General features: G+C 37.0%; 1 protein-coding gene across 1 annotated transcript in view; it reads left to right on the forward strand.

The window, feature by feature from the left end:
* Window positions 1-18,639, forward strand: part of LOC104403821 (rho-associated protein kinase 1-like) — a 29,663-nt gene extending 11,024 nt beyond the window's left edge. The window contains exons 11-19 of the mRNA XM_010012078.1: window positions 1,395-1,560; window positions 4,771-4,959; window positions 5,472-5,637; window positions 12,079-12,149; window positions 12,809-12,897; window positions 14,239-14,317; window positions 14,437-14,698; window positions 15,500-15,707; window positions 18,558-18,639. Of these exons, the coding sequence (XP_010010380.1) occupies window positions 1,395-1,560; window positions 4,771-4,959; window positions 5,472-5,637; window positions 12,079-12,149; window positions 12,809-12,897; window positions 14,239-14,317; window positions 14,437-14,698; window positions 15,500-15,707; window positions 18,558-18,639 (1,312 nt within the window). The remainder of the gene's footprint in view (window positions 1-1,394; window positions 1,561-4,770; window positions 4,960-5,471; window positions 5,638-12,078; window positions 12,150-12,808; window positions 12,898-14,238; window positions 14,318-14,436; window positions 14,699-15,499; window positions 15,708-18,557) is intronic.
* The last annotated feature ends 497 nt before the right edge of the window (window positions 18,640-19,136 follow it).

Consider the following 19,136-nt stretch of genomic DNA (forward strand, 5'->3'; position numbering starts at 1 on the left):
TAATGAAAATACTTTGAATTCTAAGCTTAGTACGCTTCTGATTACAGCAAAAACGGTTAATCCAGCAATGATTGTGATGTACTAAGTTAGCAAATAAGGAAAAAACTTTTTAAACTTGTTTTTCCAATTTATTAATTTAATATATATTGATTCTGAAGGAGGAGACTGTAGCCTTATACATGAAGTAGAGTTTCTTCTAAAGTATGCGTCTCTTGTTCTACTTGAGCATCAGCAGGATGTTCTGTGTGGTGTTTGTGATGATGCATTTTGAATGGGCCAAGGAAGGGAGAAGGAAAAGATATTATGATGTACAGGGAAAACACCTGCCTATGCAATGTTGTGTGGAGCAGGATCTGACTTAAAAAGAAAAAAGGGTGGGAAGGGGAAAAGACTTTGTTTATTCCTCTTGTGTGTTTTTTGAGGGTTTTTTTGGGGGGGGTTCTTTGCTTTCTTCTTATTTTTATAGATTCCTTTTTTTCTCCTGTTTCCTCCTTGTTCTACAACTATTGGAATTGTGACAAAGTCTAGGTATACTTCACCAGTTACCTTTTGTGGTAGAGGCCTGTATCTACTACAGATGTATCAAATCAGTGGACTCCAATATATACATCACTGTGTAAATATCTTTTTATTTTGCAGTGCAGAAAGGGCATCTGCCATGAGTCCCTACTGCAGTCATGGATTGCCACTTCTGTCTCAGCATGCTGTGGGCTGTGTCACATGTTGCTGGGTACATCTGGCTCCTGGGTGCTAGTTTGGCCACTGTGCTTTGTGTGGGGTTTTTTGCAGGCAAATATAAAGGAGCTCTGCCTGTACTCTTAAGCACGAGCAAGAAAGTTTGGGTTGTATGCTGAACTGATTAAATGTTGTGTATACGTTAAGGAGATGCTGCACCTAAGCTAATGCCCCTGCCTCTCAAGCTGTAGATGGAATTTGCAAGCCTTTCTGCAAAAGGTTGCGTAGACAGAGAACCACTGTCTGTTTTCAGAAACTCTATGCAATTTTCCTGATTGTTAAAATGGTATGGAGCACACATCTTCATGAGCAGTAATATTGTGTGAAGTAGCAGCTAATACTGATAGGGTTAAGTATCTTTTGATGGACCACACTGTACGTGCGATTTAATTTTAGTTTTTATTCCTCAAAGGCAGAATTTGACACACCTGGTTTCCTGAGGGTTGGTGTTTTATGGATGATTGAATTATAGTAAGCTTGCTGCTGTAGCTTGTGTGGACCATCAAGAAATACAGGAGTACAGAGTGTGTTTTTGTAAATCTTCTTTTTCTTAAACTAAAATAACGACAGTTAGTGGAGTGGTATGGTTTGGGTTTGTTAGTCTTCCTGAAAATGTTGAATGTTTTGTGTAGAACAAAATGTTCATGTCCTTTTTACAGAGAAACGCTCACTACCCAGTTGGATTTAGCTGAAACAAAAGCTGAATCAGAACGGTTAGCACGAGCACTCCTTGAAGAACAGTATTTTGAACTGAGCCAGGAAAGCAAAAAAGCAGCATCAAGACACAGGCAAGAAATGACTGACAAGGACAGCATCATAAGAAGGGTAAATTATTCCACTGTAATGAATACCTATATATATTTTCTAGCTGAAAACAGAAATTTATGTTTCTATTTTAATTTATAAAGTCTTGTTATCCTAAGTAATAAGTATCAAAGTTTTGAACTTGTTTGGAACCTTCCAATCCCATCATGTGAACTCACAAAGAAATGTAGACTTAATAACATCTGAGGTGAAGCCAGAATGAAAATCAGCTGAATGTCTCTAATTCAGTTACTAAGCCTTTTGTGGTTACTTCCTGTCATTGCCCAAGGTATTATTTCAATCACGTAAATTTGTGGAGCTGTATATTAGAGAATCTTACTTAACTCTTGAGTTTCTTCCTGGTAAACTATTTAAAAAAACCCTAAACTAACACAGCAAAACACCAAAACCCACCAAACCCCAAACTGCAATTTTTGAAGATACTTCATAGTGTAGCTCTTGTGTAGTGTAGCTGTTGTGTATTAGTATCAGGTTGATGAATGTCTTTAACTGAAGAGTTTCAGATAGCATTGTTATTTTATCATTTCTGGTTTTTCCCATTTAGCGTCAGCTATGGAGATTCTTTTTAAAGAATCTTGGGGGTGTAAAACTCAGTAAACTCTAGATGTAACTAAACTTGGATCAATTGCTTAAAGCTTTTTATTAGTGCTACCATGGATATTACACCTCTGTGTAAATATAGCGGAAATAGTGTTTGTTACATGTGTTTCTTGTATAAGCTTGAAATTTCCAGATTGCCACCGTTTCTTTAGAAGCATTTAGATGATTGAAATACTTTCTTGGCAGTATGTTTTTGGGTTTCAGATATTCTTATAATATTGTTAGGCACGATTTCTATAGGCTTCAAATGAAACCTTTTTTTGAGAATGCAGTTATGGCTGGTTTTTAATACGTACTTGTTAAGTGGCTGGCAAAGTGATCCTGACTCTGGCAGCTAACATTCTAACATACTCAAAGTGTAATAGTTTTCCTCTCTGGTTTCTTTTGGTTTTGGGGTTTTTTTGGTTTGTTTGCTTTGTTTTTGTTTGCTTGTTTCATTGGTTGCTTGGTTTTTGGTTGGTTGTTTTTTTTGTTTTGCTTTTTTTCTTTCCCTCCCAAACCTATGTGCATATTTACCCGTGTATGCTCTGACTTAGTCCAAATTTTGTACTATTATTATGCTGATTTATACCTGGTTTTCATGATACATGACAATTATTTAGCAGCAGATGCCATGTATCTACTCTAGCCTTGAATGCTGGAGTTGTACCATCTCTTATCTGCTCTTCTGTTTGGATTCGGGGGATCCAGGTTCTAGATACTACTTCTTCCAAAGTACCAGAAATTAACTGGAAATCTCCACATTCAATAGCAAAAAATCTAAGTTTGCCACAGTTGGGTTTTCAGTTATGTACTGCACTGTTGTCAGCTCTGCAAAGATAATTAAAAAGAAGAAGAATTCTTTCTGGGACAGGTGTATTTTGAGCCTTCTGGTAAATCACGACATCTTAGAAGTACCTTTTTTTAAAATTCAGGTTTGAAAGGTAAGCAGATTTTTTTGTATCTGATCTGAGGAAGGCATTTCAAGTGAATAAGGGTATTTAAAATAATAGTATGATAAATATTTTTAGAATTGATGGCAAGTTCTTTATTTTAAAATGTGTTTGTTTTCATTTAGCTGGAAGAAACTAATAACACATTAACCAAAGACGTTGATTTGATAACAAAGGAAAATTCAGAGATCAGTGAAAAAATTAAGAAACAGGAAGAAGGTATGTCATATTTGGAGTTTTAATTCATCTGTTATGAAGCACAATTGAATTTGAAACACATGGCGAAATGGGAGAAGACATTGCTGTTTATCTTCCCTATTATTTGGGGCTTGATAAATAACAGTCATTGTTTTAATCTTGAAAATGTATCTTCTGTGTCAATCTTGCTCCTTTTTGCAAAGGGTAGAAAGGACCCCAGGAACTACCCACCTGTCAGCCTCACCTCTTTGCCTAGGAAGATCATGGAACAGATCCTCCTAGAAGCTATGCTAAGGCACATGGAGGACAGGGAGGTGGTTCGAGACAGCCAGCATGAGTTTCTGCTCACACTCCCTTGTCACTTTAAACCAAGTTACCACTGGCAGGCATAGTCAGGAATGCCTCTCCGCTAAAGGCCATTCATACATTGTCTGTCTAACCCCCTTCTGCCAGCCATGCCCTTGTGTGCACGAAAGTTATTCAAGTATTTTACTCATTTCATTCTCAATCAGCAGGCTGGAGGTGTGATTGAGAAATCAGTAGAAATCAAGTAACTGGTGTGTAAGAGAGGGGTGGGGGGGAAGCATAACAGAGTCATTCCTCGTTTAAAGGAAGCCTTTTTTTCCTATGTTTACTTTATGCCTGGTTAAGAATCTGTACTAAATGCGGGTCCAGTTTTATCAGTCTTACTCTGTGTGGGTACTGACTTAGTAATTTTTGATACTGCAGAAACACTTCTAGTAGTATAAACGTGAAAGGAATGGGGCAACAAACTTAATAATCATCAGGAAAGAAAAATGTGTATGTTGTCTTTAGCATTTCATCTTGGTGCCTTCCTGATATATATATCCTTCTGGTAATTTTGCATCGTTATAGTAGCATTAAACTGGTAACTTGTATCACTACTAACTGTATTTACGCATTAAGTGACACAACAGGAAAATAGAGGAGAAAAAAAATGGAATTGTAGAAAAGATTAAGCTTAGAAATACTTACTTTGTCTTAAAATACCTCAAAGTTGAATGTTATTTTAACAGAATACAAAACAAAAAAAGAAGAGGAAATCAATAATATTAGAATGCATTATGAGAAGAGTATTAACACTGAAAGAACTCTGAAGACACAGGTAAAATTTTTAATGCAACTTAATAATAATTATTTTGCATATCAGGTATTTTCAATTTATTGTTTTTGTATAACTGACTCTTAGTTCCTTTGAGATTAAGTGTCTATTAACAATGATGTATAATATGCATTCTTGATTGATACAGTTGAAAGCATAATCTTTTGATGCTGTGTACTCTTCAGTATTACTTCTGTCATTTATGTTGGTGAAGGGTTTTTTTGTTTTTTGGTTTGGTTTTTTTTTTTTTTTTTTTTTTTTTTTATCGAATCCTATAACTAGAGGAACTTAAAATTCCTGTATGAAACATGCTTGCATACAGCATTTTTCTTACTGGTTTTCCCATTTCTTAAACAGGCTGTCAACAAACTGGCTGAGATAATGAACCGGAAGGATTTTAAAATAGACAGAAAGAAAGCGAACATGCAAGATTTGAGGAAGAAAGAGAAGGAAAACCGAAAGCTTCAGTTAGAACTTAATCAAGAAAAAGAGAAGTTCAATCAGATGGTAGTGAAATACCAAAAGGAGGTCAATGAAATGCAAGCGGTAAAATCATCTTAGTATTTTTGTCACGTTGTGGAATTCTCTCCACAGGAAAAATGTACAGCTCCTAGTCTGCGTGAAAAAATAGCAAGTTCTGTTCCAGATGTTCTAGGCTTCAGAATTTTAGTGAGGCAGAGAACTTAAATGTGCAGCTGTGCTTGTTCCTCTTCCTAAATTCTTAACTGTGGAAGTTACTGATACATTATGAAGACTAAAGAAATGAATACTGTTTATCATACTATTTATGCAGTTTATTTCACTGGCAGGTGGTTTCCTTTTCAAAACAAATGGTAATTTAAGAGTTAATCAGACTCTCTGCTACTTGAATGCGTTGCTGGATCTTTGCTATTTGACTTTTTCTCCAAGGCTGAACAAACACTTCTGCTATAATAATTTATGTAAATGCTATCAGAAGTATCTAGAGATATTAAAAAAATAGTAATGTTTTGTTTTCAGAATACTTTGCTGTCATATTTTTGCTATCACAGTAACTATGCATGTATATATACATACAGCAACTAGCAGAAGAATCTACATACAGGAATGAGCTCCAGATGCAGCTGGATAGTAAAGAGAGTGACATAGAACAACTACGAAGGAAAATTTTGGACCTCCAGCAAGGGATGGATTCTACCAGTGTTGCTAGTCTCCAGGCAGATGAAATGGACGGAAATCTTTCAGGTAAGAGCAAAGCATATTTGGACTACTTGATTTTGTGCATACACATGATTTTGGAGGTACTGTTTCAAATAAGCTACTACCTTTTAAAATCTTACATCGTTCTCTTTCAGTGTCACATACTCACTTCCTTACTACTTGTATTTTATTTCATAGCTTAGCTGCTTATATTTAAATCTGAATTTCTTCTCACATCAGACTTCCCACAGTATAGCTTGGCATTAGCATAATTTTTATCCCCTTTCATGGAAGGAGTATCTTTACATCTGCTGCTGTTTGTATATAGTGAATACAATGTGCAGTGTCCAGTGAGTAGAATACAGGGCGAGCACTCCCACAACATTGCAACTGTATTTTGTATTTTGAATGCAAAATTACCTTGATCTTGTCTGTTCTTACAGTCATGTAGCACCATTGTGACAAGCGGCAGTAATTTCCAACATGAAAAATAATCAGTGAATTTTCATAATGCAGTTATGGTTGTATGGAATTCTGACTAGGCAGATTAAAGTAAGAATAAATAATACAGACTAGTTAGCTATTTTCATGCAGTGTCAGTTCCAGGCATTATGTTTTGAAACCCACTGTTACACTGATTAGTGATCTCCTCCTCCCCAGTGTTTGAAAAATATAATCAGTTAGTACTTTCACATGATCCTCTTCTGTATCTCCTGGATACAGGAAAAAACGTGCCGTGGTAATAAGCTGTGCTTAACAATTTCCAGATGTTGGAGCCAGGTTTATATTTTTCAGAGTTAAGTAATTTTTATAATTCATCATGAAGTTCTTAATAAATGCTTGTCTTACAGATTTACAGTCTGGTTTTTATTGTAGAAAAATATTCAAACGTACAAAAATAGAATACTATTTTGGATATTTTAAGACTTCAGTGGACAAGTAATCAGATAAAAGTAAATAGAATCATTTTAGTTGCCTGTTTTCCTGTTAATGCACTTCATGATTCTCAGATTGCCACATTCTAGAGTTTTTCCAGGGGTCTTAGAGTGGTTGAAATGTCAGGTAGGTTACCAGACTTAGTGTATGTTTTTATGTAGTTGTTCCTTTCTGTGTCTATTTTCATGTCCTGTCTTCCCCTTAGTATATTTTTAGATTTTTAGTTCATAATTAAGTGAAATCTGTTCTAGAATAGATTTTCATTCGGTAGTGATATAGTCTTGTCTTCACAGCTTCCATTCTGTCCAAGAAGTGTTTTGCACTCTGAAGTCTGATCTGTAAAACCCTCAGGCAGTTGCCATCTTGTGAAGTGAATGTTTATTTTACTACTTTTAAAAATGTCTTCTGGACCAAACTTCCATTGAAGCTCAGTATTGGGAATTCTTAGAGCTATGAGACTGGTGAAGGAACATGTTTCTTCTTAGCTGTCACCTGCTAGGAACCTCCCTCTGGTATTTCTGAACTGTCAGTACTTTTTCTCTTAGATATTAATTATCAGTGCAGTCCATTTAACTGGGGTAAAAAAAAGAAATCTGAGGGGTTTTACTTAAAGTGTTTTTTACCTGCAGAAATTAATACTTGGAATTGAGCCTCATGTTTGATAGTGTCTCCTAAATGAAGAACACTGTAGTTCGTAATTTATTAAAAATTTCTGAGCTCCTGTAAATTGAGAGTTTAAATTTTTCTACAAGAAAACAGACTAGATTCATTCTACATAAAAGGGTAGTTTTGAACTTCCTCACTTTGCTTCTCAGACATTTTCAGCTTAATGGCTGTTGTGTATTACACTGAAAACACTCAATGCCTCCGATGCAAGATTTGAGGAAGAAAAAGAAGGAAAACTGAAAGCTTGAGTTAGAACTTAAGAAAAACAGAGATTCGATCAGATTCCCCATTTTATTCCTAAGGACAATAGTATGTCAGTGTGACACTGTTGTCTCCAAGATCTTAGAAAGGCTGTAGGAACAAGCACTTTCTTTGTCTGCCTCGTTTCAGTCCATTATTTTCAGTTTTACCTCTGGAGATGTGTATAGTCAGGCATACAGGCTTCTGACTGTATGACTGTATTACTTGCCACTTCAATTTTGGGGGCAGAAATTTTGGTATGTGCAGTATCTTATCCATTGTTAATTAGAACATCACAGTTACTGGAAGTTCTTTTGGTTTTCATCTTCTATACTCATGACCCCTCTGTTTCTTTTTTAATAAGCCTTTCATTTCTCGTCTTCTTTCTCGCCCTTTTCTCCACACATGCCTCTGCTTTTTACTGCAGTTGTGCTGATGGTGTTACTGTGTCATATAGGTGGGACCTCTAGTATATATTATTAAGACTTGCCTAGATTCAGATCATGGCCTTACGTGCTGCTGCTTTTTTAATTAGAAGAGATTGAAGTGACCTTGGTGTATATAGTCAGTTTTCACACAGTTGCCAAAGAGTCAAGTAGAGGGCAGGGAAGGATTGCACTAGCATTGTGAGGAGGAAAAAAAAAAAAGCCAGTCTTCAAAGTAGAAGTACCCCACGAAAGAGGAAATTATCCAGCACAGTTATTTTTCTGCAAACTAAGTAATTAGTCTTCAAAACAGAACGTGGCATACCACAGGAGTTCATTTGCTACGATTCAGTTCTATGAAGTTGTCTTCAGGTGTGTGCTAAGTTCCTATCACTTTTGTAGCCTGAACATAGACATTCCTTCAGAGCACCTTGAAAAGCATCTTGTTTAAGAGGTAATTTTTTCTGTATTTGGTGGTGGATACAGAGAAATCATGTGGTAACACACCTTACAGCTGCATCTCACTTGGAGGTGGTTTCTATCTGTCATTGAACTCAATACCCCCTCAAGTTGTAGTTCCCAGGGACACTTATGTGCTCCCAAGGTAGGGATTGGCTTATTTAGACAATACCAGCTATTCTCAGGCTTTTGTTTTGCCAGATGGGAAGGATCGTGACATGGACGAAGATTTTCCTCGTATTCAGTTCCAGGCATTTTTTGTAACTCTCACTCCTGATAATTGATTCAGATAGCAGCTCATGTCTCAGTTGATGTCTCCAATGTTAATAGATGCCTTGCTGAAACAGCTGAAATACTTGCTTTTTATTGATGCCTTTGAAATGCATCTTCCTCCTGACTGGACTTAGGAAATCTTAATAATTACATGATTGTAGACAGAATTCTTCTCTGTCAAGACAAAACATGATCAGGAACTTAAAGGATTTTGTCCTAGTTGTTATAAGGCACTTGTAAATTAATTCTTTTCATCTGATTGGCAAGATAATTTAAGCAATTGAGCTGTCCTACAGGTTTAACCTCAGTCCATAAGGTTATAAATCATGTTTTACATAAAAATAGGATTGAATAATAAACAGGGACCATTTAAGCCAATAGTTTTGTTGGTTTTTTTGGAATATGGAACATAGGACTTTCTGAAACACCTACAAGTAGCTGTCACCTGAATAAACCTCAAAGCAAGATCCAGCCAGCAATCCTTGGTGAGATCCACTTGAAATTATAGTAAGACAGCCTGAGGAAGGAAAGAATCCAATGGGAAGGGAGGCTGGAAAGAATTAGCAAGGTAGTATCTCTAGTTATGTAGTTACCATGGAAGAGTCTGAGGCATAGGAATTCTTGAACATTGGAAAAAGATGCTTTACTGCTCATGAAGGCGCCTGTATTACGTAGCTCCAAAACAATGAAAAGTCTCATAAATAAATATAGTCATGGTTGTCTTGTGTGATTTTATTGAAGACTTACTGTTAGAACTCAAATTTATCATACTGAATCACAGTGAATCCTGGCAATATATGAATACTAGCCATGAAGATGTTCAGAATGCAAATCCATGTTTTTATATATATTCAGAGATAATTCTAAGATCTGTAGCCCTTATGGAATCCTTTCTTCATATTCTTTTCGGGTCCAGCTAGCTATCAGATATTCTTGAGGCCTATCTTGGATTTGATGGATTGGGAAAATATGAACTATCTATTCTGGGATTCTTTCCAAAATACAGGGCTGTTGTCAGGCAATAGTTTTGAGTCTACTTTTAAAGACAGGAATAGAAGATTCTTTTTAATAGTCTAGATAGCCCATATTTTCTTAATTACTTAATCGGAACACTCATAAATATTGTTCTTCTGGTTCAAATATTTGTGAAATGGCCAGATGAGCATTTGCAGTTTTGCTAGCTAACTCTGTCAAGGGAAATTAAAATACACTATAAATATTACTTGAGACAAACCTTTGTGGTGAGGTTGGAAGGGAAGGACTCATCTACCCTTTCAAGAGTACATTTGGTTCCAGACGGATGTTAGCTTTGATGCATTCAGAAATTGTTATTTTCAACTGCAGAATGTTACTCACAGCTCAGAAATCATCTCTCATGCAAATAAAATTTGCTTACTAAAATAGGTTTGTAGTAGACAGAAAAGAACATCAACCAATTCATTTGTAATAGCTCACCCACTTTCTACTTTCTTTGAAATTTCTATCAGAATGTACTGAAATAGATGTGAACTTAGAACTCACCCTGACTCTATAAGCAACATAGTACCTGGTGCATCTTTTAAAGTTTACCATTATTGGATCTTTCCAGATTTTCATATGCCACAGTTTGGACAGATGTGTACTTATTCCTTTCAGATCATGGTTATCCATTCTGTATTTATCTTGAACTGCAGTTGTCCATACTATGTTCTTTATTAGAACTACATAGCAATTCTTTATTAGCAATTAAATCAGTTCTTTATTAGCAAATGTTCTTTATTAGCTATTAATCAGTTCTTTTGCAATGGAGTACTTGAGTTTTGGGATATGTCTAACATTTCTAAAAACTGAAGAACCTTTCTTGATGTAAGAGCTATTCAAAGTATTCAAAATAGGGTAAGCATCATTTGTGATGCTGTGAAGGAAATAGGTTTCCTTTTCCAAAGCTACTGAATATCAAGAACTGGGGAAGGGCCTGGGGGGTGAAACCCCCACTCCCCACTGTTCTTACACAGATATGAGAGGCAGGGAAACACAAATTTCCTTCATTTTTCCAGGAAGTTTTCTTTCTGGAATGAGTTCTGCTAAGCTGCCTTTCTTCCAATGAGAATTTCAGTAGTTCAGTGGTCCCCCAGTATTTTGTAGTTACCTTCTGTGGAGAAATGTTAGGAAATTATTCTGTGTTTTTAAGTGTAGTCTGCTTCTAAATACTGAATCCTGTAAGGGTAATGCTGGAACAAGTTTTTTATGCCTAATTTTAATGCCTTACACAAGGCTAGGCTTTTTGTAATTTTACAAAACAAAGTATATGGACAATATCTTAAAGTGTATATTTGGATGTATTTTCTGAGCTTGCTGTGATACACCTCTCTGAAGTATAAAAGGGACCAGGAGTTCCTTCTTACATACGTATTTGTGGAGGATGTTTTGGGAAATTTTAACTTAATGTTTTTGAACTTATTAGTGCTGCCAGTTCAGTTTATTGTAAAGGTGTATCCACAGAAGCACAGAATGGGTTGGGCTGGAAGGGGCCTGAAAGATCATACAGTTCCAATTATTTCTTATAAATGTGCAAGTTTCTTCTCAATTGTGAAATTTTATAACTACGGAGTAAAAATCTGATTCCTGCACTGTCACATTTACAAAATTGTGAGACTCTTTACCATGTAATTTCAGATTGAAGGAATCATAATAGCTTTTCACTGCTATTACCTGGTTTCGTAACTTTAAAATCTCTCTCAAGCCCCAGTATCAGTTAGCTGGAGAGCTGTTGAACTACTGAGTTGTATTAGGCAGGATGCTAATTTTCTCGTGATGCTTCTTTGTATCATTGTTAAATTATTTCAGTAGTTTTATGGTAGGAAAATACGTTATTACATTACTCTTTGGGAAATTGTCCACTGACAGTTTGAGTAAAACACTTGTCTCTTATTCTTTATATCTAGTTGATTCTTCCTGCACTCCTTATTTATTTATCTCCTATGCTTACCTTCTGTGAGTAACGGGACACCCGTGTAGCTTTGCTTGCTCTTGTGCGTCTTCCTTTTTTTTGTATTCCTTGGAAAATGTGGATCTGATTTGTTTTACTTGCTGCATCTTCCTGCTGAGTACTTTCATGTAGCCTCTCCAAATGTTAAATTGTGTTTATATTGCAAATCTCTTAATCATCCTCCTTTTAAGCAGTAACACGTTTTTGAAGCGAAGTCTTTACTGCCTGGCTCTTTGCAAACTGTTTACATACAGTGTTAGCTCTTGGCATCAAGGAAAACAGCTTCACTTTATTTTGCAGTAACTGTATCATCATACGTTAGCTTGCGATGAAGCATGAAGTAAATGCTTATATCTTCATTTTATTTAGCTGTGCTTTTTATTCTGCTTTGCTGAATAGGTAATTGCCTATTTCTGCATGTAGTACGTCTTCCTTTCTAGTAATAGTTTGCTTTTGTGCTGTTCTGCTTTGTTATTATAAATGCATAACATCATTTAATATGCCTTTTTTTAAAACCAGAATCAAGACTTGAAGGTTGGCTTTCAATACCCAACAAAGGAAATATAAAGCGGCATGGCTGGAAGAAACAGGTAAAAATGGAGGGTTTTTTTCTTCCTCAACTCCCTTGGGAATTTCTGTAGGCATACAGTGAATGGTTTTACAGCTTACATTTAAGAAGCAAAGTAATTAGAGTAATTTAGTGTGTATACATTACTGAAGGAAAAAAAAAGCCAACAAGAAAATTCAAGTTCAGTGTGAAATCTGTAGTAGTAACACTGTGAAAATTTATGACAGGTGGCTGAGAAAATGCTTTACCATGGTCACTTTGGAACCATTAAAAATACCTTTTGTCCTTTGAGTAAGCTTCTTTATAATCCTGTTACTGAAAATAAGCTATTTGTGCACCTTGGCAGCAGAGTAGAGAATTCTACAGTCTTGGACTCACTGGGAAATGCTTAGGTTAGAGGTGGTCTATCTTAACTGGCTGATGGGTTACAAAACTTTCTGAGCAGCTTGCTTTGGTTTTCCTGTCATATGAACAAATGTGTGTAATTCTGTGTGATTGTGAGCAGCCCTGGAAGGATGTCTGTGGTTGAGGACAGCATCCTTGGGCTTTTTGGGGTTGGGGGTTAGACAATGCAGGCATACTCAGCATTTGGGAATTCTATTGGAATTGCGGCTTGCAGTCCATTCCCACTTTGAAACTCACAGTGCAATTTTAATTTGGTTTTATCCTTTCTTTCCCTAGTATGTTGTGGTGAGCAGTAAAAAGATACTGTTCTACAATGATGAAAAGGACAAGGACCAGTCTAATCCATCCATGGTACTAGATATAGAGTAAGTAAAGTTCCTGTTAGTTTTGGATACAAATTGGGAAAAAAGCAGTGTGTGTGAGAATTCATAACAAATCTAGAAGCTTGGAATCAAAATTCCGTAACTGATTTTTAATTTCCCGTACTAGTACGAAAACATCTGTTTAACTGCATTTTGGGTGCTGTTAACAGAAGATAGTACTTTTTCTTTGTCCTGCTGTTGCTAAAAGTTGGAGAAGAAGGTACATACACAATAGTGTGGCACTGTCTGTTGTCACTGGTCTGAATTTACAGAAAGGAAAAGCCTCGTCTTCTTATGACAGAGGAGGGTCAGAGACAGTGTGGGACCTATCTCTTGTTATGATTCAGTATAAGGTCAGGTGTTTCCAGTTGCTTCAACTGATTTCAGGTCTCATGCCCTTGCCTCATACCTTTTTCTTGCTGGCTGAGAAAGGATCAGTGCTGATCAGCCCAAAGCTTGATTTCTAGCTTTTCCAGATGGTTTCTGTCTAAACTGACAAAATAAATGAATTGTGATCCCTTTACATTGGTTATACATGAGGAAAACTGTGTCAGTTATCAGTGAAGGCCATTGCTGATACATGACTGTCATGTTTGAACAGCTGATTGACATTATGGAACCTGGTAGAGTAGTAATTGAAAAAAGGTTTTAAACTTCATGAATAGGTCTATCGGTGACTAACAAATACAGTGGTCTGGAAGGAATCTCAGACTCAGGAAGTGCTTAAGCTGCCAATTGCTTGTAACCAGGAAAAGAGTTATTTTCTCTTTGAGCTGTTTCTTGCTCTCTTTTCATAAACATCTGTTACAGCAAGTGTTGAAAACAGGATGTTGGGATAGATGGACTTAGTCTTGACCCTGTATAAAATGATGTTTGTTCAAATTTTTATGGCATTTTCAACAGCTGGTGCCCCAGATTGCCTTTTTGTGGTGCTCTGGCATTGATTGTTTATCAACTGATAACATGATTTAGTAAAACCAAATAAATTAGTGAGTAGTACTGTACTTTATATGGTTATCATACAGGGTTATCAGTAAGCTTTTCTAGCAATAATCAGACTTCCCAGTGTTCTGAGGAAGAATTTTGAAAGTCTTTTTCACATGTAAATTTGCCACAATGGATCTTGAACCCACTGTAAGATAAAAATGCTAAGGTATTTTGGTCTTACTTGGGTAAACAAGATCTATATTGTTTATGAATTAATTTAAAATCACATTATAGCCTGAAGTCTGTAGTGATGCTTACATAAACAAGGTCTGTAAGAACTAAAAAGCACTTTGATAACTGTTTTAAAAACATAGCTCGCCTTTCAGCATTTTCTGATTCATGTTTCTTTTAACCTAGTAAGCTGTTCCATGTCCGGCCTGTAACTCAAGGAGATGTATATAGAGCTGAAACTGAAGAAATTCCTAAAATATTCCAGGTAAAAAGCAGCGTACTCTCATTTCCATTTAACTCTCTTGGAAAAGTTTGGCAGCTTCTTTGAGAAGTGTATGAAAATACATAGAGCTTCAGCAGTAACACATCAGTCTTCTTTTTCAGATTCTCTATGCTAATGAGGGGGAATGCAGGAAGGAGTTGGAGGTAGAACCAGTACAGCCGGCAGAGAAGACAAATTTTCTGAATCACAAAGGCCATGAATTTATTCCAACGTTATACCACTTCCCAGCCAACTGTGAGGCCTGTGCCAAACCCCTTTGGCATGTCTTTAAACCCCCTGCTGCCCTAGAATGTCGAAGATGCCACGTGAAGTGCCACAGAGACCACTTGGATAAAAAAGAGGAATTAATTGCACCATGCAAAGGTATGAGTAAGGTATATGGCAATACAAGGTATATATTACATACTCGTGGGTTTTTGAGCTCTCTATTCTCTGCATAGTTTAGCTAAACCTACTAAACTGTTGGAGGCAGATAAAAACACTTGAGCTTAAATGTTTTCTACGCCTTAGCTGTATAATTTTAGATGTGAAAGGTGCTATTAAAATAAGAGTGTTAACAATGCGTATGAGCAGGCACCTTTGGGAAGCCTCTGTAGGCAGGCCTTTGGTGGTGTGAGTGACATGGCTCTGCTGAGGCCCTGAGAGCACAAGAGTCCCCAGATATTTGTGCCGAAGGCCTGGGCAGCTCCTTGGTCCCCAGAGCATTCTCTCTGTACTTACACATGGCCCACACAAGGGACAATGCAGGGGCCACATCACCAAGCTGTGTCAACACCTCAAAGAGTGGTTCATGAGCCACTTCACAGGTAGAAGTTTCCTCTGTGCTCCTCTGGAGTGGAGGCTTTGGGGTTCTACTCTGGAACTCACCCTAAGGTACCCACACAACTTTTCAGCATATTAAGACTACAGTTAGTGTAAGTTTTCTCATTTCTTGAATATCAGTGTTAGACTCAAGAATCTTAACGCAGAGTGACAAATATTGAAGGAAACTATATACATAATTTCCCCTGCTATTTCTTGAAAATAAAATGGATAAACAAATCCAAAACAAGTATGTATAAAGGTGCTGTTGTTCTTTCCAGTGGCACACCTGGTATGTCATAATTCTTGTTTTGATAATGATTCCTAGTTTTCATGGAATTGTCTTCCTCCTTTTACTCACAGTGAGTTATGATGTAACTTCAGCAAGAGACTTGCTGTTACTGGCATCCTGTCAAGATGAACAGAAGAAGTGGGTGACTCATTTAGTAAAGAAGATCCCTAAGACGCCACCATCTACTTTTGTTCGTGCTTCTCCTAGAACTATGTCTACAAGATCCTCAGCAAATCAGTCATTCCGAAAAGTTGTTAAAAATACTTCTGGAAAAAATAGGTGAGAGAGAAACTACAAAAGCTGCTAAAAATACATCTGTCAATCCCATTTAATGTGAAGTTGTGAAATAATTCCATAGTTACGACTGTTGAACTGCTGATCTAAGTCTCTGCTCAAATCCTGATAGACTGTGGTAAATTTCTCAATTCTTTGATTCTGGAAAGGTACCGTAGAGGTGGCAGTGCCTGGCCTGCAAATGCATGTGAAGGATCTGGTTGCATTGTTTCCTATTTCAAGGCAAGGCTTGGTAGATGTACCAGCAATGAATGAACCACATAGGCATTCGTGGATTGACTCATAGAACTTGTTTAAGCTGGAAATTTGCAGATGGGGGTGAAATGAGAAACTTACAAATTCTCAGTCTGTTGTTACACCATTTTTTTTTTTGGCGTGAGGCAGCTTAATTCCATTCTTCCTCCCTGCTTTCTCCCATCCCACCAGTTGTTTTTTGTAAGCTATTTGTGGCCCTGTGCATTAACCAGGGCAAGATTTAAAATACAGTTTTTTAATGCTAGGTTACTGTAACCTGAATTTTAGCCTGCATTAGCTTCCTCATACAGTATATGTGTTCCTCTCCCCCCAAAAAACCAATTGAGTCAACAGTACAAAGCAGGCGCTTCAAGTTTCAGGAGGGAAAGAATCCTCCCAGATTGGCAGGGGTACCAAAATAAATGTCCAGCAAACATTCCTTGCATTAAGTGCAATGAAAGCAAACTTCTGCCTGTAAAGATGCACTGGGTATATAATGAAGCATGCTCCTGCGGAGGAGATTAGGAAAAAAAATCTGAAAGATACAAAGGGTGCTGATTTTCTTGTCCCCATAATTAACACTGAAACGTAAATGATCATAGTTTTGAGATACTAACGTCTTCAGTGAAGACCCTCAAGATAATCTCATCCAGGAAATGAATTTAGGCCTCAAATACAAAGCTGACAATATAAAAAACAGTGATATTGTGGGCAGTATTGTGCTAGAGGTAATAACCAGTGCAGCAGCATGAGGAGAAAGACATAAAAAGAAATCTGTGACCAGCAGCCAAGAACATGTAGCTGTGCTGGAGTATTTTGGAAGAGAAGCCATAATCACTAATGCTGAACAAAGTCTCAGTTTACCAGTTATAGTTCAAATAGTAAGAACATAACTGAATCACTGTGTGATTTTATGTTTTTCAACACTGGCAAAGCTGAAGTTGTGAAACACAGAAACACTTTGATCTGTGGGGAGATGAGGACAGTTTTTCCTTACAATCTTCACTGTAAAAGTGGTTGAAAACAAGGGTGAAGTGGGGTGGAAAAGCACACAGTGGTAAGCCGGGGTTAAGAACTGACTGTAAAATCGGAGTTTGCTTACTAAATAGTAGCATCTTCAGTATGTACCAAATAAAGACAAATCAGTAATTGCTAATTTCAGGGGGTCTCAGTTGTGTGTGTTTTATGTATTTACCTGGTGTGTACTTGTACAACAGAGTCTTGTTAAACTGTCTTGTCTACAAAATGTCCATTTCTCCTAACATCCAAAAAGCTTTGCAGTGTTTCCAAACTTATTTTTCCTTCAGTCCTCAGTTTTCCGAGATGTACTGAAAAATATTAGACCCCTCCATAGGCTTTAGCCAGATATTTTGGATGCAAATGACACCTGCTGAATTTAAAATCTGCATCATTAATAGCTGTTGTTTAACATCATCTTTATTTGCAAGAGGACTGTTGAAGTACTCCTGTTCTATGGTTGAGAAAAACATTGTGGTTTTATCTATCATATGATACATTTATTTCAACAATAATCAGGATTCTAGAAACCAGTTACTAAAGGCAAACCTTTTAAAGAGGCAGATAAAGATAATAGAAGTACTTACAACTGATTAAAGATCTGTTACTGGTTAGTAAGGTTTTTCAGTGAGTCTTGGACCAACTAAGGCTGAAAGAAAAAGCATATTACATTGGTACTCAAAAGGATTGAGTGAAATGATTTTGATACTGAATCATTGTCTCATTGTCATTTCTGGGAAACAAACAGAACTGATAATGTAGAATTCATTAAAAGAAGACGTTTTTAAAATGTGACACTGAAATAATGCTTGTCAACATGACAAAAAAGATGTCAAATTAACTGAGAATCTTTTGATGAGGTAGCATTGTTGGAGAGTAAAAAAAAAAAAAACCAAAACAAAAAACCCAACAAACCAACACCCTCAAACCAAACAACCAGCCAGTGTGGTTGGAAAGAATTATTTTACTACACCATTTACATGCATCTTGAAGGTGCATTAATGGGAATAATCTAAAACAACACTTGGAAGATCATAGTCACGATTGTACATTTTAGAATTCATCCTCTGTTATTGAGTACACAGACTCTTCCCTCCCCCTGGCCAAACCCTATCTATATAGAGTTCACTTTGTAAAGATAGTGCATACCTCTGTTTCACATTTAGATATTTAGAGTTGCAGCCACTGATCCTTGGTCAGTGCTTGAAATTATCTCTTTTGGACCCTTACATGAAGGTCCACAATTCAGTTTCCTGACTGTCCAAAAAAAAAAAAAAGTAAACTTACTTTGCTGAGCTAGTGAGTAAATCAGCTGCTAAGAAGTGCAGCCATTGCTAGAACTGAGGACAGGTAAGTAGGAGGATGATGCTTCCCTGGGTTAGGAAGGTGGTAACTTACAGAACAGTGGGCCTTTTTCCTTTCAGGAGGCAGCAAATTGTTTAGCTTCCCTGAACTCAGTACACTGCAGTTCTCATTCTGACCTCTTTACCTGGATGTGGGAGTAAGAGTAGAAGTGGTGATTTTTATGGGCTGAATGTGTTTAGCTTTTACTAAGTACCTGAAACTTGTTCTCTTGTCAAACAGTATAGCAGAACTTGATCTTGGTGATGGAGTCCTACCATGTAAGCAGGCATTAACTGGTTTGTCGAATGGATACGGACTTTGACACATGCTTTGAGACATTGTAGTATATTTCATTTTGGGCCTGATCCACCTTTCTTTGCAGTCACTAGGCAGCATTTCACTGACTTCATGGAGAGGTGTATCAGAACCATTAAAAGGACCTTCACATATAAGTTCATCTTAAGTTCTATTCCCTGTTTTAATAACTTACTGCTAGTAAATATGAATCAGAACTTCATGATGAACTTGCTAGCATTTGCAGTACTGCTTCTAGACCTGAAACTACACTTTGTAGTTTACAGTGGGCTAATTTATACACATTGTGTCAGCACAGTTGAGGTATTTCATTTTCATGTATTTGGACTTGGGCACCTCATTGAGTTAATGCATGCTTAAAAAAACCCAGACCTGAACAACCGAAACTCCTGTGCATCAAATGAGCTTTGGCAACTGCATGTGCGTGTGCTTTTAGCCCTGTAGAGCCTTTTCTTGGCCTGCAAGTGGAAGAGGGTCACCTTGCATTTGCCATGAATACACCTG

Source organism: Nestor notabilis, unplaced genomic scaffold (genome assembly GCF_000696875.1).
Source record: "Nestor notabilis isolate BGI_N333 unplaced genomic scaffold, ASM69687v1 scaffold11693, whole genome shotgun sequence".
Lineage (NCBI taxonomy): Eukaryota > Metazoa > Chordata > Aves > Psittaciformes > Psittacidae > Nestor > Nestor notabilis.